Source organism: Macrobrachium rosenbergii, chromosome 11 (genome assembly GCF_040412425.1).
Source record: "Macrobrachium rosenbergii isolate ZJJX-2024 chromosome 11, ASM4041242v1, whole genome shotgun sequence".
Classification (NCBI taxonomy): domain Eukaryota; kingdom Metazoa; phylum Arthropoda; class Malacostraca; order Decapoda; family Palaemonidae; genus Macrobrachium; species Macrobrachium rosenbergii.
This window is the reverse complement of record NC_089751.1, coordinates 38,203,718-38,229,197: the sequence shown is the minus strand read 5'-3', so window position 1 is coordinate 38,229,197 and position 25,480 is coordinate 38,203,718. Positions and strand designations below refer to the sequence as shown.

At 37.5% G+C, this 25,480-nt stretch overlaps 1 protein-coding gene across 2 annotated transcripts in view; it reads left to right on the top strand.

Annotated features, from left to right (window-relative positions):
• The window catches only part of LOC136843333 (RNA-binding protein FXR1-like), a 94,138-nt gene extending 69,538 nt beyond the window's left edge, over positions 1-24,600 (top strand). For both annotated transcript variants that reach the window (XM_067111620.1, XM_067111619.1), the window contains 2 exons: positions 18,613-18,774; positions 21,619-24,600. In XM_067111620.1, coding sequence (XP_066967721.1) covers positions 18,613-18,774; positions 21,619-22,025 — 569 coding nt within the window. In that variant the 3' untranslated portion in view covers positions 22,026-24,600. The remainder of the gene's footprint in view (positions 1-18,612; positions 18,775-21,618) is intronic.
• The last annotated feature ends 880 nt before the right edge of the window (positions 24,601-25,480 follow it).

The window sequence follows — 25,480 nt, the reverse complement described above, 5'->3', positions numbered from 1 at the left end:
GTATAGGTATCTGGAATTGTCACAAGACGCAATATCGATAGATGATGATGATGATGATTTATATACATTGATTATGACGCTTGTATCACCCAACACTTTCCAGCCAAGTAAAAAAATTAGCTACTGGAAAATAAAACTTTTCTGTACTATTTGTTTGCAAATAGTGTTTTCTTAATAAAAAGGAATCAAGTAACTTGCGTTTTACAGATAACCTTCTTCACAGTTTGTAAACAGGTGTTTTAAAATCGGGAGATTTAATTGTTTATGGAGAATTTTACATGGTTAATGGTGGTGGTTTTTTAGTAGGTCATAGTAGTGATAGACCTTATTGCATTATTACACTCCCATTTCATGTATTAGTAGTTATCTTTCCAAACTGGTTTGGTCATATAGTCCACGCATGTTGTGTGCCATTAGTTTAGAATTAACAGTGCTAATGTGGGACTTAGGATTCATTAGATCTTCATGGAACCCAACTAACATTTTCATGAACTGTGATTATTACGTGAGAAAAGTACTAGTGAAAGTTGTTTTTGTCACAAGAGTACTGTATTACCTAAGGTAACTAACTCATTGGAATTTATCGAGAATATGAGGAACAGGAAGTTGAATTACAAACAGCAGAAAATCTGAAGATTTACTACATACAGTATTCAGTAAATACTGTATTTATCTTGGTATTTGATGATTTTGAAACAAGTGCTTTGGCACAAGAAGGGTGCTGGTAAATAGTAGCAAAAGGCTAGAATATTTATTTACATATTAATGAATGGTATGACTTTATGGAATGGCACATAAATTCCTTTCGTTTTAATGTCTTTTTTTTTTATAAAGGCAAAAATTTGTATAGACACTTTTATGAATATTGTGATTTAGTATGTAATATATTTTTATGCAAGGCTTAATGATAATGATCCAGCGATGGAGAAATCAAGGTAAGTAGATCTCAGTATTTTGGGCTAGCTTGCAATGTGGTAATAGGTGATGAAATTATTCTGAATAATACTCAGTTACCTAAGTATCATACTTGTGAAATGCACTTCAGATGGGAAAAGGGGTGCCTTTACATTTCATGTGACAAAACTTAACTCTTGAAATCAGTACAGTATGATAAGTATTTTTTGAGAGAGTGAGTTTGTCCTTAGATTTATTTCCATTGCATTATTTAGAGAAAATTTCTGAGTGTTTGGAGTGGCACAAGTCACAATGATAGCATTATATAACTTAATTACCTTAAAGGTTGGCATAAGGCTTAAAAAGTATATTTTTTATACCTCCTTCTGTTATGTTGAACAGGTGTAAAATTTCAAATTATACATTAACCAGAACTTGGATAAAGGAATCAGAGTGAGTTCGTCCTTGTTAGTTGTTCATCAGGTGATTAGAGAAGAAATTAATTTTCAGTACAGAGCTTCATTCTTGTAAACAGTTGAATACTGAAATATTTTCGTTAAAACTTGTGGTATAAAAATTTTAGAGGTTTTGTTAGCTTTTGATCACAAATTTTTTGGGTGGCAGTAAAAAGTTTCTTTTTGTATTTAAAAAACCTCTTTAATCAGTGCTATATACCAAAAGTCAACAATAGAAATAACTATGCACATATTCTGGCCCACTATGACTTCTTTTGTGTTATCATGAAACCAGCCCATAACAATATGTAAATTGCTTTAGGACATCAATGATGACATTCTTGTCGTAAATAAACTTAAGAACCTTTAGTAAAGGGCATGGAAGATTTTAGGAAGATTGCATATTTACATTATGCAGTCAGCTCGGGGGCCTGTGCATGATAAATCTTGGTTTTGTCCTTTAGGAGGTTTATGTACAATTTTGGACAAATTTTCACCTGTATACTGTAAATTGGCAAATTTTCACTTGTATACTGTATGTAGTTCAGCTTCAGTGCTAAATTTTTACCAATTGCTACATCATAGAAGATTGCATTGCACTATCAGTGAATGCACATTGCCTCAGTTTTAGTACTGTGTTGTGTACTTGCTTAGTTTATGGGGTCATTAATATAAAATTTTAAAACCACAGTAAACTTTGAAAATTTACATGGTACAGTATCAGCAATTCTAAGACTTAGGTCTTAAAAAATTGGTGGCAAGTCAAGTGGGAAGAGAGCAAAGGGTCATATAATTGGAGTCCTGGAAGGGCTGTCAGCCATTTAATACTGAAATTTGAGTTATTTTAACCTGTTACAATTCATTGTTTAGTATGTGTCAAGTTAGCTTGAGTAATTATCATTATTAAACAATTAACTTTTACTTTAGGGAAATGTTATGGGAAATCTGTGGACTGTGACTTTTAAGTATTTCAGAGAAATTTTCATGTTTACTTTATCCCAACTCCTCAAACTCATAGCTTCTTGTCATGGTTTGGAGGCTCTGCTTACGTGTAACTCTTCATATCTCAGCCATATGTTATTTCTCTTAAACTGAATTTGCGAGAGCTTGCTTTTTTTGCTGCTCTTGTTTTTCTACCCTTGGGTTACTGAGACTGACCATGTTTTAATGAACCTTTGTGTTGACCTAGAATATGCTTTTTGTTACTTCTGTCCTGTGAAGGAGGGTGAGGTTTGCTGGCATTAAAAGGCCATTGCTTATGTATGGGTATATGCCCTAGGTTGGCCCATAGAGTGGTTCATCTGATCATTACATTGCCAATTGAATGTAGCTTTGTGGTTATCGAGGAAAAATATCGAGTGATAGTAGTAACCCATGGGAAATTAAACTATACTGTTTACAGTATTACCTGTATGAAAAACTGGATAATTCCCCTTCCTAACATAACAAAGCCAGTCATGCATAAGACAGCTGTATGAAATTTTTAAAATGATCAAAACTAGATGCTCATCCCAATTAGGATTCATTATGGTTCCCTTTTCTGGAGTAAAATATGAAGGTTCTTAGCAGTGTACTTTAAACAGATAAGAATTGGTAGTTAGATAGTGCTTTGGCTCTTGCAGTAAGTAAAGCACTCTGATTATTACAGAAATCTGTAATTTTAGGTGACAGTAAATGCATAGAAGTCATTTAGAATTTCTTAAAAATTCTCATGCACAAGAAAGTAAGTTTTCATTTCATAAATGGAGATGATGTAAATGTTAAGGATATGGGATCCCTAGCCATGTAGGCATAAAGAAGCCAAGTTGCTGCTTCTCTGACCAGATCATAAGTAGCTACTCCTGACACTTGTTACCTAAGATCTTTTCAATCCACACTTAGGAAATAATAATCTGAAGACAGGTTACAATAGTGTGTAGCTTTAATGTTATTTTATCCAATCTCTGAATAGGTCTCATTCATATGACTTGGATATTTGGTGAACAGACCACTTGACTTAATCTGTATACAAAGATGCAGTTAATACCAACAGATAAACTGTGTAGGAATTGACAAATATTATTTACTGTTTCTTCTTACTAAATTTTGAAAGTACTGCAATTTATTAAATTGAATTTTCATTCAAAAACCTCATTGGCTTATCCCTATGAGTCAAATGTTTTAATAAAAAAAAATACAGTAATAAAGCAGGGAAATCAGGTAGCCTTCAAAAGTAATGTTATTTTGACAAGCAAAAGAAAATGAGTGGCTAACAAAAACTCTTTCAATCCAACTGTCAGAGAGCTACTTGTCCATTATAAAAATAGATTGATAAAAAACCAGCATCACAGAAATGTTGCAAAAAGCATCCCAGAAAGAAGTTTCACCCACTTTTGAAGAGGACAAAACATACAGCAGTACAGTATTGTAGTACAGTAATGTTCCCCTTAAAAAAAAGATGAGAATGTACAAGATCTGGAAATCCACAACATCCCAAGAAAGAAAGGAATGGCATAATAAAAACATTCCAGTTCTGATAATTGCAGGAGCAAATAGATCCTTCTTGTTGAATTATTTGAATATCATAACATGAAGTGATTTTGTAGACTTTGAGGATTATTGTTTTCTTCGTCAGAAAAAGAGTAAAGGAAACACTTGTTTAGCTTATTCTTTCCTTGCATATCTGACTAGTCACCCATTATCATTAACATTTAAAGACACTTCCATAATTGTTTTCCCTTGGTCAGTAATAGGATTACCAGTTCAGTGGTGTTGGTAACCACATGAATAGATCCATATTAGCTTCTTTAACCACACCTGGAAAGTTAGTTCCTTTAACACAATTAGTCTTGATCCTTTCTAAGATACTAAAGGATATATCCCAACTACTGTGGGTATAGAATTAATGACCCTTCTACAATTTTTTTTTTGTACTATTGCTGGAGAATTCTGTATTACACAAATATACTTAGAAAATCTGTTGGAGGATTTTTTTCTCTTAAAAAAAAAAATGGCATTGTTGTTAAAAAATAAAGTTAAGGGATTAAGCCTTGCCATATAGAATATCATGTAAACAACAGGAACAGTGCCAACTTTCTCTATCTGATAACTCTGATTATATATATCTAGGCCATTCAGTGCAAGAATTTTGCTAATATGTATACTGTAAATTTATTTGACATGGATCAAGTGACCTTGCAACTACATTAAGTACATTTATGAAATACCAGAATGTTACAGCCTTTATTCTGAATCACCATTCACAGTTAAAAAATGGTCAGTGGTATCGTGAGCGCTCTGATGTTGACTTTTAGATGTGCAGTGAATTCTCTCTGTTCTCTTTTGTCCCCCTGCCCCTTGTGCTTGAACTCCCTTTTGGATTATGGTCTCATTTTACCATTTTCTAATTGATGCCTTTGCTTTGTCACAGGCCTCCCTTGTCCCACCATTTCCGTATCTACTGCTATTTTTGACTCGTTTCTCATTCCACACATTATATGACTAAATCATCTCAAGTGTGTGAGATCTTGGTGAGTTGTCCTGCTGCTGGGCACCACATCTTTCCACCATTTCCTTATTGACGGTGCTCCCGCAGGGGGATAGTGCTGTCAGCGCACCTCATGTGCGGTGGTGCATTCTAGGTATTGCTTAAAGTTCTTTGCAGCATCCCTTTATCCCCTAGCTGCAACCCCTTTCATTGCTTTTACTGTACCTCCATTCATATTCTTTCTTCCATCTTACTTTCCAACCTCTTGGAACAGTTGTTTCATAGTGCAACTGTGAGGTTTTCTTCCTGTTACACCTCTGTAACCTTTTACTCTCAATTTCCGATTCAGCACTGAATGACCTCATAGGTCCCAGTGCTTGGCCTTTGGCCTAAATTCTATATTCTTCTCTATTCCATTCTTATTAACAGTGCAGTCTTCCCACCACGTTATGGCTATGAATCTTGACATTCTATAGTCACATTTTTCAAAAATCTCCTCCATTTTCTTTGTCAATGCCGATGGTTCCTCCACTAATTAGTAGTGCAGGCCATACATATGCATATCTGTTTTTTGTTCTTCCCACAAAAAGATTATTTTTATTTACCAGTAGTCTTGTTGTCTGCATTTTAACCAAGCTGTAGCTGCTATTTTTCTTACTCCTCCCTTCCAATCCCTGCAAGAAGACAGCAATGAACAAACTGAAGAACTGGATGGAAAAGAAAACGGTAATAAAATATCCCACAAAATGTCATTAGTACCATGCCACCAAAAATAAATGCAGGCCATGAAGTAAGTGTATGTGAAAATGGAAATAACCAAATTCACAGCTCTTCAAACCAAGGAAAGCAATTTTTGAACACCTATTTGGGGTGAAGCCCATGGAATCCTTCACAGACCTGAAGGTGAAAGCCACAAGGCACTTGATTAATGCTATGAGATTTTGATGATGATTATAGTTGTACCGCAATCCGTTTCTCAACCTCTTGAAATTCTTTTTCTCAACTCTTGAGATTTTGATGATCATCAAAAGATAGTTTTTGAAAAATTCGCCTTAAATCTAAAAAAGGCGTCCCAGCGATGAATGGATGCTTCTTTTCATGGATTTTTAAAAGATGGCGTTAACCATTATTCCACTTTTTGAACTTACTCCATTCTAGTATTTTTTACATTTTTTAATGCACACTGTAGTGTATTATACAGGACGTAAATAATAATGAGTTGCATGTCATTGGAAAGGTAATTTATCATACTTTTATAGAGTACTGTAAACAGAAAATTGTTTACAGAAAATTGATATATGATTTCTTTGATTTAGTGTGATTTTCTTGAAAAAAAATTTCATTACGACTAACCTTTGCTTGTAATATAGATTTTTTATTATTTCTTGGCATTTTTAAACATAATAAATTTTAATTCTTTAGCTTTAAAATGACACCAAATTCATCAGTGTAGATGTAGGTAATGTTACATCGAGTGATCAAAAAATTATTGCTAAGCATTTCCCCACAGTCAATGAAAGTGGTGGTTCTAAATTAGCCAGAAGTTTTTTCTTTATCTATTGCCTGCTCCCTTTTTTCTTCCTCTCATTGCACTCTCAGGATTTATCTTTACATGATAACCCCTGTGCAGCTTTGGATGCAGTTTTGATCATTCCTAGACCATGGAGGAAGTTGAGGCTGGATGCCATGCTTCTTTTTTTTTCCCCTCACCAGATGCCAAATAAGCTATCAAACTTGTCAGTTGTCCTCAGAAATTCCATATCAAGTGCCTGTAGTCTGCCCTGAGGCAATTCGTGTGTTTCTAGAGCAATTTAGTAAAAGCTCACTGGCTTGCTAGGTCTGGCTCTCGGGACTACTAATTTGTGCCACTCAAAAAAATATAGCTCCCTTATGGTTACAGAGGTCCCAACATTACCTCCAGCAGTGTTTTGGTAGGTTTCCGCCATTGCACTTCTTCAAGGTTACACAGCCCCTTGGAAAATTGCACGTTGGTCTTATGACTGCAGTGCCTTGCTGCCTCACATGTAGAATTCAAGTAGCTGACATGCTTGAGCAAGGTGAAAGTAATACCAAATGATGATGGACTAATGATCATCAAGGCACCAGAACTATTGAGTACAGCATATCTTAAGTAGAATCCTTAGTGTGTTCTGTAGGGGGGGGGGCCAGTTTACCATAATGAAATTTGATAATTTTCATTTCTTGACAACCAATATGTGAACATGGGTACTCACGTGGCTGACATGCTTGAGCAAGGTGAAAGTATAGTAATGCCAAGTGATGATGGACTAATGGTCGTTAAGGTACTAGAACTAAGAGTACAGTATATCTTAAGTAGAATCCGTAGTGTGTTTTGCATGGGTGGGGCTTACCATAATGAAATTTGATAATTTTCATTTCATGACAACCAGTATGTGAACATAGATATTCATAAGCCATTTCCATGAAACAGATAGAAAAGAAGCCTTATATAAAACTACTTATAAGCCCTTTCCATGAAACAGAAAAGAAGTCTTATATAAAACACTAGACCCCACATAAAAAAAAAGACCTAGGAAAACTTCAGACCACACCCGACCCTGATCTTTTTAAATTTCTCTTTGGGAGTAAAAGTTGGTTGAGGTTTTTATTGAAAGCAGACTCAAAAATAACACATTTTGGGAGTAAAAGTTGCTTGAGGTTTTTATTGAAAGCAAACTCAAAAATAACATTTCTGTGACTAGAATATTACTATAAAGCTGTTCTTGGAAGAATGTCCTTCAGACAAATAAAATGACTGGATGTTTTAAGCCACTACAAATATATATCAAAACAATACACGATGGTTACTAAAATTGACATTGTAAATGTAAATGTTACAGGACTTGTCATCATGAATAATGTTCATGAATAATGTACAAGGTAGTGATGCTACCAAAATACATAGAACCATTGAACATAATAACAGGTGCTTTTCTTTAAAAGATACAGCGAAAACTTTTGAGAACTTGAGACCAATAAGTTATATATTTCCTCTTGTTTTTACTGACTATGCACAGAACTCTTGAAACCCCTCCAGAATAAAAATTGTAGCTGATGTGGCCATACTATAAAAAATGTAAAAGCAAACAAAGACTCTATCTGCCTTCCCCCATTTCTCTCTCTCTGGTACAGTATTTTTATGGAGATTTAATATTTTACATAATACAATAATGCAGTGTTGAATGCATCTTGTCTTTCAGTCTGAGCAGGTATATGAACACTTCAAGTTACGATAAACTACCACTTACTGTGTGTTTGCTCTCTCTCTCTCTCTCTCTCTCTCTCTCTCTCTCTCTCTCTCTCTCTCTCTCTCTCTCTCTCTCTCTCTCATTCTTACAAATATACATTCACAAATACATTGACTGAAAATATGTCACACCACTTTTCTGTATTAGGTATGTTATGCTACATATATACTCACAAATACATAAACTGAAAATATATGTCACACCACTTTTCTGTATTAGGTAGAGTACTATACTGCAATGAATAAAAGACGATAAAAATGCTGTCTTTTATTCATTGAGAGAGAGGAAGAGGGGGCCAGAGGCACAATAGTGCGAAATGATTCATAGCTTGTTGAAATAGACACAAAAATGTTTATGATCTTTTTTTATGTTGTATGATTCTGTAGTACAGTATACATATCTTGTATTCATACCAAGTAAGTAGGTAGAACTACTACAATTGGCATTATAAATATTTTGCAGATATTTCTCTGGAATTTAATGATAGAATATTTTAAATTGAATACTATTTAGGATAGGCTGTAAGTACTTTATATAGAATTGCTGTAAACAATACACTAAGCGAGTTGCTCCTACTAAGCGAGTTGCTCCTAGGTATTTTATTTTGTAGGCTCTATAACAGTCTGTTACTTTAAGGATATTGTTACCTACTATAGGGAAGGGCAGACCCTTGAACTGTTTATTAAGTTGAAATGCCTGTAGGTTATACATGGATGAGTTTATAATGTTTACAAACAAAAAGCAGACACAAGGACCTCATCAAGAGGTTCCCCATTTTCTGTAGGAAAAACTCAAGTTGATATATTTTATAGACATCAGATAGAAAATGAATTTTGATATTGAACTAAAAATTAAAAATGTCATACCTATTAACCAAACTGCAAAATTCCTTGATACAACTGAACTGGAAAACACCCAGCTTACATAAAAGCCAAAAGAAGTACATTGAACCTGAAAAAGAAATTATGTACAACTTCAGAACCGACAGATGTCTTGTTACTATACAGTGCAACTATACTAATTATATTGAAGTGTGGAAGCAAAACAAAGCTCAGATTCAGAGTTGACTAAAAAACTTGGATCCAAACTGCAGTGAGAGACTCAGATGCACCATTGGAGTATTTTAAGATCTTCCCATAAAAATTCATACAACTGTGAATGGTGAACTTAACCACAAAAAATGCAATAAAGATTCAGACACATAGTAACTCACCAGCTAAGTAGCTTTTTATTCAGTCAGACATTTTTATAAATGATAGTCCACCACCACCGCTATTCCCAGTTAGAGGTAACAGTACTTATGAATCAGTGCATGTATATGAAACACTTCTTTCACACCAAAATGTTCCTATGGGAATACAAACCAGAGCCTTTTACAGCGCAGAGGAATTAGTTGCTGAAACTTTAAAGCTAGGTAGTTGATTGGTGGTAGGTGGGTGAGTGATGGAAGTCCCTACTGGCCTGCCATCACCAAGTACTTTTTTATTTTGTCTGTTCTTGAGTGAGGATGTCATGCTACACTCTGCTGAATGCCAAGTTGAAACTTATTTCATCTTTTTTATTGTGTGTATTGTATGGTGGTGGTTTTGTTTAACAAGGATTTGAAAAATAAAAATAAGCAACAAAAGGTGTAAAGGACATAAGCATGTATTTAGTCACTTTATGCCTTTTGGGTTGTTACCAGTGTTGTTGTGCTTGGTGATTAGCATGTGCTTGCTGGTCTTCTTTCCATTGAGAGGTTGACAACAGCAAAGGCAAAGAAAGACCAAAAAATGTTTGCTGGTTTCTTCTAAGGGGATTACTCCACCTTCAACACTTTCAAGCCTTTAGGCTCCATCCTTCCTGACTGCCATCTCTCTGTCTCTCTCCCTGCCTTCTGCTCTTACATGGGGGTTATGCTTGTAGGTTAGAAAACCAACCTATGTTGGCTGACGTTGCCAACTTGGATGCACGTGTGATAATGAGTAAGGGCCACACTCCTTCGACTCTGCTCCTTGAGGAGATTACAACTTCTAAGTGGAGTAAGGTGCAGAAACACAAAATTGTATCTTCCTCCTCCTCCTCTTCATTCCATGAGAAGAAGTATTAGCCCTGGAAGCCCTCTCACAAGAAGTTCCATAGGACTTCGAGTGAGTGCCTTCCTTCTTTGGAGGTTGCGGTGGAATTTGCTCACCTGTGGGGGATATCTCCCGTAGGTAGGGTTGACACAGGGTTCTCTGAGGGTGCTCATGAAGCAGAGTCTTCCCATTAACTTCCAAGATATTAGGACTGTCCTAGACTTCCTGTTTGTACATCTGCTTAGGTACTCAAGAGGAGCCCATGTTACCCTCCTGCCTTGATATCTCTTGTAGTAGCAGAGGCAATTAAGACTTTTGGATGGGGAAAGATGAAGAAACACAATCAAGTTTCTTCTTCCTCCTCCTCCTCGTTGTTGAGCTCTTCCTCCTCATTTTCTGCCTCACCTTCCTTCTGTTGGAAGATGTTTCAGAAGCCCTTTCACAAGAATTCCATTGAACTTTGAGTGTGAATGCCTTCCTTCTCCAGAGGTTGGTGGTGGCATTCATTATAAGGTTGTCCAAAAATATAATGACAGAACAGTGAGACTTAAAAGGACCACGGCCTTATCTGGATGAAGGCTCGCTGCATAAAGGGCATATGTGTGACCTGGGTCAACCAATTATACAAATACAATATATACAACTTTGAGAAACAAAATCTAAGTCATGGTGTATGACCTGCCAGACAAATGTTACAATAAATAAAATGTTATTAATGTTGTCTGGTCGCATATTTACATAATTCAACAGTAGGACACTTCCGATGACCGTGACCCGACGACCTCAGGTCGCGGAGTCCTCTAAGGTGAAGGCTGGAAGGTCCCTTACAGAAAATGGAGCGGAGGAGAACGGGTTTCAGGGGATACCTTACAGTACTCCCCCCCCAAGACGTTTGTGACGTCTGATTAATTCCTGTAATGTGAGGGAGGGTGGAGGGTTCCCCTGGATTTTTTCAAGTGAAAATTGAGGGAAGGGCACCGTCCTTGGTGTCCTCCTGCAGGATACCAGCCCCTTGGTGGCCCTTGGGGGGATTGACTGCTCTGGGAGGACATCCTCGTTTCTTCCTCATGCCCTGTTGACGTGTTATAAGGGGGGCCTGGGTGGCCCGTTTATCCTCGACACCTTCTGGATTGTCTTCATCAGGCAGAAAGGCTGACGCAGGAAGATCTCTGTTGATAGATCGACCTGTCTCCGCAGGCCGTAGATGTCCGTATCGGGGAGGTGGAGGAGGGTGTCAAAGGCGTTCATTATGTCCCTGGGGTCCCCGTCTCTCCTGGGGTTGAGGGCGAGGTCCATCAGGTGGGATGCCCTCTCGGAGGCCGACGCTGTGCAGGTCTCGAGGAGCTTATCTTTTAAGCCAGAGGAACGTTACTGGGTCCCCCTGGGAGCGGAGCCACGTCGCGACCTTCTTGTAGATTTCCTCTGGCAGGGCGTTGATGGCAATATTGGCCTGGAGAACGGCATCCGTCAGGCCGGCGACTTGGAAGTTCCCCTCTACCCTGTAGAACCATCCCTCAGGGTCGTCCCAGGTGTAAGGGGGCAGTCGGACAGTCGGGGCGGCCTTCAGCTGCTCTGGTGCACGCGGCGCGGGAATGGGCAAGAGTCGGGAGACGGACAGGTTGCGGGGGGTAGGTGTCGGCCGTGGCGTAGAGACGCACAGGGGCGAGTGAGGCAGGTTGTCTCCTGATGCATCGGCTACCGAGGGACCAAGTGTAACGGATCTGTCTGCCATGTTTTTTGCTCAAACCTTATCGATATCTCGAGCACCAAAACGTACAAGGAGTACACTGTAATTAGTCCGCTAATGGTGCGGGAGACCTACCGACGAGAGTCGGAACGCCTGAACACCCAGTGGGCGCCGTATTGAGTCCGTTAGGGGAGTGAAGTTTTCATCCGAGCCAAAACTAAGCACCATAGTTAGTCCGTTAATGGCTCGGAGAAATACTCCTTAGGTCACCAATATAAGGTTGTCCAAAAATACAATGACAGAACAGTGAGACTGATTTATTGACAAAAAATGTACACGACTTCCTTAAAAGGACCGCGGCCTTATCTGGATGAAGGCTCGCTGCATGAAGGGCATATGTGTGACCTGGGTCAACCAATTATACAAATACAATATATACAACTTTGAGAAACAAAATCTAAGTCATGGTATATGACCTGCCAGACAAATGTTACAATAAATAATATGTTGTTAATGTCGTCTGGTCGCATATTTACATAATTCAATAGTAGGACACTTCCGATGACCGTGACCCGACGACCTAGGGTCGCGGAGTCCTCTAAGGTGAAGGCTGGAAGGTCCCTTACAGAAAACGAAGTGGAGGAGAATGGGTTTCAGGGGAGACCTTACACACTCACCAGTGTGTGGGATGTTCGCAGTGGGTAGGGTTGACAGGATTCTATGAGTGTACTTGTGAACTAGTGTCTCCCTGTTTACTGGTGAAACGTGATGTCGGTCATGTACTCTTTCCCAGTTCGTGCCTCTGATAAGGTGCTATAGAAGAGTCAGCATTACCCTTTTACTTGGCCTGAGCAAGATTCCTGGATTGTGTGCATGCAGAAAGAAGGTTGATTTATGACAGGTTGATGGGCAACAAGTCATCGCCGCATGATACCACTGGGTATCATGGCAACCTGTATGCGAGTGATTGTACAGATCATTGGGTAGTGTCTGGTACATCCACAACTCCCAATGTACACGCGCACAATCCGTGATTGTGCTTGTGCAATAGAGGGTTCGTGCATGGAAGGTTGCTTTGTTACAAGACTGTTAACACAGCAAAATGCATGCATATGATCAAGCAGACACAGGGTGTTCCTGGTTTGTCCAAGATTCTTGATGTGCATGTGTATGATAGCACACTTAATGCTCATCTGTGTAGCTCCTAGGTTGGTTTTGACCAGTCATACCAGTTGTATTGACCAGATTTTTAGCTGCCTTCTGACTTATGTCATCCCTTGTAGGGGTTGCACTTGGTTCTCTGAGATTTTTCTGTAGAAGCAAGATTTTGGACACTTCTTACTCAGGTTTAGGACTGTATCTCTCTGGCATCCCTGTGCAAAAGTTAATAAGAGATGAGAGGAGACAGTGCTCCCCAGCTCACTATTCAGACCAGGATCTTGACATTTCAACAAGCCACTCAGTTGATAGTTGACCTCCCACTATGGGATTCAGTCTGCCATATAAAAGGCAATAGTTTTTTATATTCATGTAGGATTAAATAACAAATTTGTAGATGTTACGGCGTAGGTCATTTATTTTTGCTGTATTTGCATTTATAATACTGTAATCCACAAATTCATTCAACTACAATCATGAATATTTTTTCTTGAACAAACACTTGGGACAAAAGACGTTTATATTTTATCTTCACCGTAGAGAAATGACATAGTTTATGATACTTGTTATATATATAACAGACCAAACCAAAAACAAGGGAATATGGAAGGGCTGTTGTACTAGCTTATATAAAACAAATGGTACTTTAAAGAATTTTACTCTCCTGTAGATAAACTACGGCAGTACAGATAATGCTACAAGTCACTATTTGAAGCTGGTAATTTGTGTTTTTCCTAGTCATACAAACAAGATGCTTTTAATATAATCCCACCTCAGCCACCCTGCTGAGTCCTTAATGCCAAAGGGAAAAGTGCCCAGTGATGGCAGGCTAGTGGGGATTTTCCCCAATCACCCACCTACCATCAGTTAATTTCCTTGTTACCAAGTTTCAATGAGTGATTCCAGCTTGTGCTGAAGGATACTCCTAAATAAAAAGCTCTGGTTTGTGTACTTTGGAAAATTACAAATTTTATATTATTAAAAGTTTGCTATATTTCCCCGTATGATTATTTGTAAAATTTGTGTCTGTACACCCTATCTAACCATCACAAGCAGCTTGCAATTAAACATGTAAGTAAAGGTCCATATTACACAATCTAAGGTAAAAAGATGATTCCAAATCATCATCTGGTGAAGGATTTGCTGCAGCATCATGTGAAAAAATGAGGCATTGTGTTCTTTATTCAGCAGAGCATATGTTTTTATAAGAGAATTGTCTATTGTAAATTAACAGTTTAGTAAGCAGTTGATATTAGAAAAATTCGCCACCTCAGTTTTCAACTTCAATTTTAATTGTCCTAACACCTCATGCTTGCACTGTAGGCATTACTTACGGGCATTTGCAGTGTCCCTTTGGCCCCTAGCTGCAACTCCTTTCATTCCTTTTACTATACCTCTGTTCATATTCTCTGACATTTTACTTTCCACCCCCTTAACAATTGTTTTAACATTACTTTCAGCACTGAATGACCTCATAGGTCCTAGTGCTTGCCCTTTGGCCTAAATTGTATTTGCCCTAAAAATTACCTGTCGAGTAGATGAAGCTTTCAGCCTTTGAATTATATGAAACTAGTGTTAATGTTGAAATTTGTTGCATCTCTGTTCATGGAGGCATTTAGTCAATGAAGATACTGATAAGCAACCAAAGCTGCAACAACTACACCCTCAAATACTATACACCTATTCCTGTCGGTGACATTTTACCGTCTAAACCTCACAATTTCTTGCAGCTGGTAATTTTGTGGAATAATAAATCTCATATCAGATTGAACCCCATGGCAGATTGTGGTATTCTTTATTTTGAAGAAGTGACGTTAGCTCTTCTTCAAATTGGGAACATTAATTTAACCCATGAGTGTTTAATGAATAGCCCACATGTTCCAATTCCAGACTGCAGAGGATGCAGAACAACACAGATTTATCATATTTTATGTCACTGTTCTGCTTTCATTCAACAGCAAATATCAGTTTCCTTCTATGGAAATACAAACGACTGGTTTTTAAATAGCACAGTTTCCTCATTGTGAGCGGGTGCAGTTGTTGACCTTTGTAACAAAGTTGTTACTTGGTGGTTATATAGGGTGAATGGGGAATATACCTCTCTTGCCTTACATCACTATTCACTTTTTTCCCAGAAGCCGAGAGTAGATATACTGCCCTTGCACTCTTCCCTGCTGCTGTTGAATTTATTTTTCTGCTCATTAAATTTGAGTGTTCATTTGTCTTTCTCATTGTTTATGTCCTGGATGAAGAAAAAACGTGACCGACACCTTTGCAAGGAGCACTGGCATCCTTGGGTGCTTTATATCCCTTGTAATTGTAGACCTCACAAATACTGTTCCTTTTGTAAGGGGAAGGGGTGTCCTTGTGGTTACTCCTTCAAGGAGTGCGTTGGCTGGACTTCCCCACAGTGGGAGATTTGGTAAGTTTGGAAGAAGGACAAGAAGGATTTATCAGCTTCTTCATGGAGGCATTCACCTCTAATCTCATATGGTTTCTTCCTTTCCCCTGCTAACATTCCAATTCCTCTCTGTCTGCTATAATCACTAACTCTACCTTAGCTATGCAGAAGTCTTGTTACACCTTCTCTTTGGAGGATGAGGCAACTGCTGGTGGTGGTGCACCATCAACAGCTGTTTCGCCCTCAAACTTATCTGACCAAGCTGAACAGAATACTCTGTATCTTATGTTCCCCAGTTCCAGATCCCTGGGCAGTGTTGGAGGACATCTTCCAACACCCCTGGGGTAATGTGGATGTTTACACTTTCCTACCTTTCAGTCTCCTTTGTAAGGTGATAACAGAGTAGTCATCCCCCGTCAGGAAGACCCTGGTGGCTTCTTGATATGTGCAAGCTGAGTGGTAATCTGATCTGCTGATTCTTCTGGTCAAGGTATTGGGAAAGATTCCCCTCATGGGACACTCTCCTGTGTCAGCCACACATTTGGAGTTACCAGCAAGCCATCACTCCCAGCAGCTTCACAAGTGGTTGTCCAGTGTATCCTGAGAGGCTCTTCTTGCAGGGCTGTGTGGAAGATGTCTGGGTACCTCCAAGAACAGAGCTTTCTTGAAAAGTGGAATGAGGTCCTGAGGTTTTCTTTGATGTTGATGAAACTATCATGATGTATCTGGCATAAATGGCAAGCATGGAGTTCCCAGAAAAGTCGCTTTCTTCTGTTGCAGCCTTGTACATTTTGGCGAATATGACTCACAGAGGAGATCCAATTGCTACACCATTTATCTGGTAGAAAATTCTGTGTGTGTGTGTGTGCAATATAAGAGTATTTCCATAAGTATGTGTTCATGAATTTTCAGGGGTACAGAATTTTATGTCTTACTAGTAATATCCTGTGGTTCCTCTTATAGGGTGTTTGTCAATAAACGTTGCCTGTCTGTCAATGCAGTGTCACCTCGGGAGTTGTTTTTTCAGTGTTATTTAAACACCTGAAAAATATCTAATTAGCAAATTAAAAGAAAAATTTGAATGAAGCCTAGGTTGACTTTCTACTTGTTTTGGAGGATTACACCTTAGGATGCTAATATGGGGTTGTTAAAGCCCATATGCTTAGGACCTTACCAATATCTCAGATACCATTGCCCACATACTGTATACCCAGGGTGCCTAACAGGATGTTGGTAAGCTGCTTTACCATCCTATGTAAAGTAATTGGTTAGGAATTGTTTAATTTAAAACTTTATATTCTAACATTTCTATTTGTCAGTCTGTGTAAAAAACCAGTGATGAAGGCCATATTGTTATTTGTCAGCCTCCTCCATTGTTGTCAATGTTGCTGGTCACTCTGGACAATGCTGATGAATTTTAGCATCATTGCTCTTGCTTCCTATGAAGAATGGGGAGGGGGAGGTTGGAATGGGGAATTGTTATTGACTTTGCTTCAATTAACGTGGATTATGATGAGCAATGAATATTTAAATTTTTAAAATATTTATATAATCAAATATCTTTTGTGGAATTTGGTACAGGTATCTGTGTGAGAGAATTTAAAAAGTAGTCTAACATTTGACTTACAAGATTGTAAGTTGAAATAGGGTCATGAGGAGAATCGATCACTTGGAACTTAACCATACTTTTCTTCCATTTGTTTTCAATTATTTTTATTGTATTATATGTCAACTTATTTTCAAATTTCAATTTGTGATAATAATAGTTAAGAAGATAGTGTACAATCAGATTCGATAAAAATGTATGCTGGTAACAGGATCATTGGGTGAGTGTGATTCAATAACTACAACACATCCCAATTTATTCCAAAAGAAATTTAGTTTGCACCCAATTTTTTCCACAAGAAATTTAGTTTGCAATTTCTCCATTTGTAATTTGCTATGATGGAATACACTGCATTCGTATAACCAAGGTTGAATGTAGCTTTTAATGAAACCACCAGGTCACATTTCTAAGCTCTCATAGGTCCTCCAAAGGAAATTAGAATGCGGAAAGCAGTGCAACTGGGCTTTACCTGCTACAAACAGTTTGAGTGCAGATGGTGAATGCAGCAATTTCTCCTCTCTTTCTCAATGTCTTATTGACCTATATTTAATGATCGTGTTTTTGTGTATAGAAAGGAACTTAGTGAATATTTTAAATTGCACATATTTAATACTGTAGATAACACAAGAAAGAATATTCAGTATTATGAGATAAAAACAGAAGAATGTTCTTGAATACTTGACATAACCACACACGCACAGCTGGGCGGCAACACCTTTGTGTTACCTCATTCGGTATGGATGGGAAAAGTTGTCGACATGGACATAAGGAGCTGCAATCAAACATGGTTTCACAATGTAGACTAAGTAAGGATAATCTTAAACAAGTAAAAAATGCGCCAAAGTTTCTTCGGCGCAGTCGAGTTTTCTGTATAGTGTATGATGCTGTATGAAACTTGATGTGCTGCAGTGTGAAATTCTCAGCCACGACTGGGCAGTGCTCAGTTGCTCCCCAGATGCGGTTAAATGAAGATGTGTTGGCAGCTGGCGCCTCTAGGGGTGCCAGACACATGATTCATGGCTAACCTTAACCTTACATAAAATAAAAATTTGATATGAAGCCCTCTAACCTCAGTAGTTTTTAAGATCTGAGGGCTAACAGAAAAAGTGCGGACGGACAGATAAAGCCATCCAATAGTTCCCTCGTACAGAATACTAAAATGCTGTATTTTTAGTTGCATATATCATCTTTTCAGGCTATGACACCAGTGACAGGATGTCAAATGAAAAACATCTATTTTTTTTATTTTACTGCCTCCAATGGTGAGGATATTGTAAAGAACATTTTGGGTAGTTCCTACGAAAATCATCTGTGAAAGCCAAAGAGAATTATTAAAGTACATTTACCTATGAAGTTGCTGCATCTCTATGGTAACAATTTCAATATGTAATTAATTGCCGAGTTGTAAAAATATGGGAAATTTGAAGTTATGCTTTATGGGTAATGTAACGTTAAGTGCCAGAGTTCTCTGTAAATTTCAGTTGTGATTTTATGCTATATATTAATGGAATGTAACTTTTAGTCAATAATTTTTTGTGAAAATTATTATGAAGATTGCTTTAATCTTTCTATTGATTTGCAAACTGCTTATTAGCTACTAAAACCAGTTTATGTTTCAGCACCTTGGTCTCGGCAAGGTACCCCAGACTGGGATGAGGGTGATGCCTCTTTGCCTCCTAGAACAGCACGACGTCATAATGATGAACGACGACGTGTAGCAGACGAAGAAGAAACTGTACTAGATGCTGCTGAAACTGGAAGTGTAGGCAGTCTTGATCGAGGTTAGTCACTCATATTACAGTCATTTGTACCTTATTTAAATTGATCACAAATTGTACATCGTAAATAACTGCAATAGCATCACTTTTGTTGATCATAGGAGTATCCCATAACTGAAACTTGGTATGCATGAACCTGATTCATATTAGTTTGGTTGGTGAAGTATGGATTCCAGTCTTTCCATTTGAAATATATGCAAAAGTTTAACTTCATATTCATTAGATATTGTCATATTGAAGTTTTAACATTTAAAAGTTTAACGTCCTGTTCGTTAGATATTGTCACATTGCAGTTTTAATGAAACCATAACTTAAGTTAATGATTCATTGTCATGTAAGTTGTGAAATTTAATGAGCCTGGGGGCTGAGGGAAAGAAATCAGAGAGGGACAACCAAAATAAAATTTTTATTATTACACTTGGAACTTTATAGCTGCTTCAGCTAAATTATTTAGAACTGCATTCCCCTTCTATAATTTCACTGTTTATATGACAGGAATGATAATTTTTTATCGTGACTGTATGGTTTTGAATTATTTTGATAGTTCTAAGAACATGATGACGATGTTGGATGACATCCTCCTTACCCATGGAATATGAGTAACTCACATGGTTGAGTTAGCAGAATATAGAGCTTTGCCTTAGTGATTTATCTGGTATAGATTAGCTGGTGACCCTTAAGGTGCAAGTACAGTCATACTGTGTTTACATTGTTTCAGTAGGCACAAGCCCTATGGCCGCCTTTATAAAAGAAAGGTTCACGGTAACTTTTGTAGGCACATCCATTAAAAAAATTTCAAGGAACAAAGAAGCCACATACAAGATGAGAGTATTGGTCTGCTGACATACCTTCCCAGATGATTCACTGGGAATGCAAGCATTCAGACAAAAGTTCTGTTGGTATCTGATATCATCTGTTAGTAATTACTGTATATTGGAAGTAAAGATATATTTTACTTCAATTTAATTATAAGTTTCTCACTTGTTGATAATTGTCAAAAACAAATGTATGAACATAAAAATGCCTTCATTCATCCAAAATGAGAAGTACAGTATGTTAGTATAAAAGATCATTGTAAAAATCGTGCTTAAATGTTTAAGTATACTTGCAAAAGATGATGGCGGAGGAGGAGCAAGCATCAAGGAGGTTCAGAGGGGCCCCAAAGTCAAGTTTTTTATGGCCTCCTTCACAGTGGATTTGATGGCATATGTTCTTGGCTTTATCAGGCATTGGGACTTAAAATGTGAAGGACTTAATTTCTCACATATTGATTAGATGTTTGAAGGGACATGTTTTACACATTCATAACTCTGTCCAAGAGTTTGAGATGAAGCAATTTCACTAAATGGGACAATAAGAGATTTATGAACTCTAAGTAATTTCTATATCTTTGGGGATGACCTCTGTAATTTTTCTAATGTCATAACAGGAATGGTTCTTTGATGTCACACTATTAGTGTGACATAATCATCCACAAAAGACTTAGATTTATCCAATAAATCTGTTCGTCCAATAATGCTTCTATTTTCACAGCAGAATTGTTTTCAGTATGGTCAGTTGTTAAAGATTATTGAAGTATGCACCATAGAAATTTGTAATTTTTGAGGTGAAACTTACCCTCTCATCATTTGCTTTATATGTGACTACTTGGTGCAGTCGGTGCAGGTTCGACAAGTGTTAAAATTGAAACAGTCGTTAATGAACACTCCTAATGATGTCAGGGAACCTCGGTAGCCATCACCTGGGATTTAGCCTCTGGACAGTGGAGAGGAATTTGTCCATGCCCCCAGTTTGTGCCTGGTTGATTTAATGTTTTGGCGGACATGTTAAGTCATCCAGGACAGGTACTCTCACATGATTGATCTTTAACCCTGTAGTTTGATAGGCGATTTGGAGAATGTTAGGACAACCCCTCATTGATCTCATCACAAAAAACTTAATATTGGTCTCCAGCTGTGTCTCCACAGTTCCAGACCCTCAAGCCTGGGCAGTAGATGTTATGGTTCAAGATTGGACAAACCTATTTGTTTATGCCCTCTGTATGTTTCAGCTGTTGAAGGGGGTACTTAAGAGTTGATGAGGGCTTCTGGAATCACAACCATGATTCTTATTGCACCTTGGTGGCCGAGAAGGCACTGGTTCCCAGTCCTTCTGGAAATGTCAGTAGAAGTTCCCAGACAGTTACCTTGATAGACAAATTTGCTTTGTCAGTCGGTGTAGGGGAAGCTTTGTGGTAATGTTGAAATGCTTTGTATAACTGTATGGAAACTGTTGATAAGCTCCTCATCTTTCGAGACTTCTAAGTTGCATAGGGACAATTTCCTAATGGCTAAGGGAAAGTCCACAAAGTCTTGTTCAGTACAGTGGGAGTGTATAGATCATGGGGCAAGTCCAGGGGTATTTCCTGTCTTCGCACCAACATTAACAATACATATAATAAAGTTGCTGCGTTTCCTGAGAGATGTCAAAGGTTTGTCTATTTCCTCCATTAAGGCTATAAATCCATGCTTGCTTATGTATTAAGGCATTCTGGAATGGGTATTTCAAAAGGGACTTGATTTAGGTGAAGCTGTTCTTTGATGAGTGTGTGAAAAGTCTTCAGGGAATCTTGGGATTTGAACTACACACACTTCTTAGTCATTCTCTTCTTTGTATTGTACACTATAAACTTACTTGTGTTCTCATCATAATCCAAACATTTTGTTGCTTAATCCTACATTTTTCTTTCACTTTATGTACATGTGATATTTTTCCATTAGGCTTGTGCTTACAGTACATAATTTTTAAGTTATCAGAAGGGTAAAAGTAGTGGTGGTACAAATACAGTAATCATTTCATTCTATCCAGAGTCTGTAACTAGTGAGGGCAAAAGGCGTCGGCGTCGACACCGAAAGTTCCGTCGTCGAGGAGGTGGAGGTGGAGGTGAGGGTGGTGATGGAACCTCAGCTGATGAAGGTTGGAGCACTTCTGCCAATGAGAGTTGGGGAGGTGATGAAGGCTGGGCTGCCTCAACAGGAGAAAACTGGGAGCCTCAACCTTCAGGGCGTAACAATGTAGAACGCAATGCTGGAGGGGATCAAGGAGGTCGTCGAGGAGGTGGGCGGGGTCACCCTGACCGACCACCGAGTAGGGAAGGGACACTTCCACGTAGACGACCCCCACGACATGAGGGCACTCCTGCTCGCCAGTCTCCAGGGCGCCGCCCCCCACAGCAGCCCCGTAGGTCTCATCAACCAGCTGTGAATGGCAACTAAATGATTTGATGATGGTAAGAGCTTAAGGGATGGCCTCCCTACCAGTATGTGATGCTTGCAGTTAAACTGGTTAGGCCAGTTCCATGTATGCCTTACTACCAGTTCTGTATTTAAGTACTCAAGCTCAGCTGCAGCTGGTGACATGAAGGTTCTCCCTGAAATATTTCACCTCTCCTATTGATGACAACACCGTATTTGTAGTCTTGCATTGATATATAACCATTGAAGGTGACTTCCCCACTGTGAAACTTATAATAAATGATGTAAAGCTATCATTATGATGGAACCTTATGTTATACTTGATTGTAGATTATCACTGAAATACTGTAACCTAACAATGCTACTGAAGGACTTATGACTACAGAAACTGAACAAATGATGAACAAATATTGTGGATATTTTTGTTTTATCATGAGTAATGTTTTGTGAGTGCTGATAAAGATTTAACTATATTAGACTTAAAGTATGCTTCATTCAGATATTTAAGTTTTTTAAAAAGAATAGCTCTCAATAAAGCTTGATTGCTTTATTTTATACATATCAGTATTCATTTTTGTTTTTTTTTTATTTACATGCTTTGGATTTGATATGGAATACAGTGTTGAAGAAATCCTCTTAAATTTTCCTGAAAATAATGCAACTCTTATGTGGTTAGGGATATTGAGATTATATTTTTAGTTCTTGACTTGTTGGAAGTGGAATTGGTTATGTACAGTAATTTTTAAGTTGAGGACATTTTTGTAAGAAACATATTTTTTATGTATGTTCCTTACTGTTTTCTCAAAAATGATCTTCATATTCCTTTTAAAAATGGTTTTGCTTGCAAGAAATTAAAATTAAATTCTCAAATTTACACAAGCTGTATAACAGCTGTTTATGAATGGGCTTTTGATAGGTGTAGAAAGGCTTGTATCTTTTGGCATTTTGATTTTCTTTTATATTGTCCTTGGTAGGCATCACTGCTTTATCATAGTTTTCATAATTTATGTCCAAGTCCATAATCCATGTGGTTATTGAATTAAATTGACTTTAGTTATATAAGCACATTATTTTGTCTGGTTTTAATAAGTAACAAGACCATTGCATACAACTGATAAGGACATTTGACACCATGAATAATAACTTGTGATTATATTAATGTGATATAATGTTTCAAAACAGAGCTAGAAGAGCCACTGAACCTTATGGGGTTTTTACTCTCAAGTTATGAAATGTTTCACCACAAAGTGTATTTAAGGCAATGACTGGGCTGTACAGAAAATGGCATAAGTCATGCTGCAGCTAAACCGTCTTGCCTCAGCTCTTTTGTGTAACTGTGAATAATTCATACGTAACACTATTCCTATGAACAAATAACCTTATTTTGTTCTGTGGACAGAGATTTGTCAATTATGCCAAGTGTGTACCTCTAGTATTGAGATGTGGCATGTAGTAAAAATGCCCTCCATAGATGACTGCTGATATCATTTCACCATTATACTTTTGTCCCAATAATTCATGACATTCACAATGCTGTTAGTGACTTAGTGTATCAGAAATTTGAGTGTTGCATGTCTTACACTGTATTAAATCTGTATTAAATGGCTGTCTTTGCAAGTGACTCGTAAAGTCCAGCTCATGTTGAGAAAAATCACAAATTTTAATGAGGAAATTGTATAGTATATGAATTAGCTAATTTTTTTCAACTAATGCTTTTATTGCATCCCATTTGAAAATTCCTATATTTATATCATCCTTGGTTTAAATGACTAATATGACTCACTCGTCACTCAAATGGTAATTTATAGAAATTTTACATTACTTTGAGACAGTTAATTTCTATCTACCTAATATACCTAATTGCAGCTTCTTTAATTTTATTAATCACATTTCAAACAAAATAAAGGAAAATGAAAGCAAAAGCTTTCTCATAAAGACTGCAGTCATGTTGGTACAACAATAGACATATACTACTAAACAATGAAATACCTTTCACAAGAGCTATAAGCTTGTTGAGAAAGGCCTCCTGTAGTACTTCATGTAAGTAGAGCTTCTCAATCCGTACTTAGCTGATCTTGAAGTGCACTTCAGAGGCAAGTTGACAAAACATGATAAGGACCACATACACAAGTTATTAATTGTCCATTTCAACGTAAAACCAGCCAAGTGTATCACTTGAGCAGGGAATTCCAGGCATTTTTCATCATGGGATATATCCTTTAGAGCCTTAAGTGTTCTAATCTTTGCAGAACATTGCTTCTAATAACGGGACCTGCAAACCATATGTGCTGTTGGTTATCCATTACAGGAGGCTCATATTCTGAGTCAGCATGGAAGATGATGTTGAACACAATATAACTTAATTTCTTATTAACAGAAAACATGTGTCATCTGAGTAATTTATTGCGATGTTCTTGATACCACATACTGTCTCAGGGTGTGAGCCAGCAAGTAGCAGAGAGCAGGTGTGGGTCATACTTGAAGCTAGATGCTCGACAGCTCTCCACATGGCTTGTTCTTGCTACCACCCTCTTTGTATTTGCTGCCTTTGGAAATGAAATTTATTGCAGTAAAATAAATATGTTTTGATTCTTCATCATGTTGTATCATTTTAGCTGTATCCATTTCAATTTCAAATTTCATGAGTGTGCTGAAAACATGTGACCTTCCATATTGTTTCATTAAAGTGCATAGCTTTATTAAACAAGAAAAATAATAAGTTATATAAACCATTCCAATTTTACTTTAGTGAAATTCAAAGTCTTATCAAACCAATTAGCCATTTATAAAAATAAAATTTAATACTTAGCTGATGTTAACTGTAATCCAGCTGTAGGTTTTCATCTGCTTCAGTATTTGCTCTTCATTTATGAAAATTTCATATGGGAGTCTCAAAATATAACTTATTGGCCTGGTTGAACCACTATATATGGCAAACCTATGAGAGTCTAGTCTTTTGATTTTGTATGTAGTTAACTTAATAATATACAGTAATAATAATAATAATAATAATAATAATAATAATAATAATAATAATAATAATAATAATAATAAATACAGTAGCACTTATTTTAACAGACCTTTAGGGGGTCTGACCTTTTTAATAAGCAGCAAAATCTGAAAACATACCCTATAATATAATCTACAAGTGAACATTCATGAGATCCCAAAGCCAACATTCATACCCTATATGATAATTTAATGCACTTCCTAACAAAACCTAGCCCATACTTTATACTTATTCAGTCTCAGAGATTTATCTGTAAATTATATCACTTAAAATTAGCCTAGCATTTCGCCTCACGAAAAACATCATAATGGCGCTGCTGAGTCCTACCTACAGACTTTGTGTATGAGTAACATATTAACCTAATGGTCTCTCTCTCCTTGAACTTCTTTGACTAGCTAACATTAAGGCTACTGCTGTATTGCACTGGATGGGAAATTGTATGCACCCAATTCCCCACAGTTGGTAT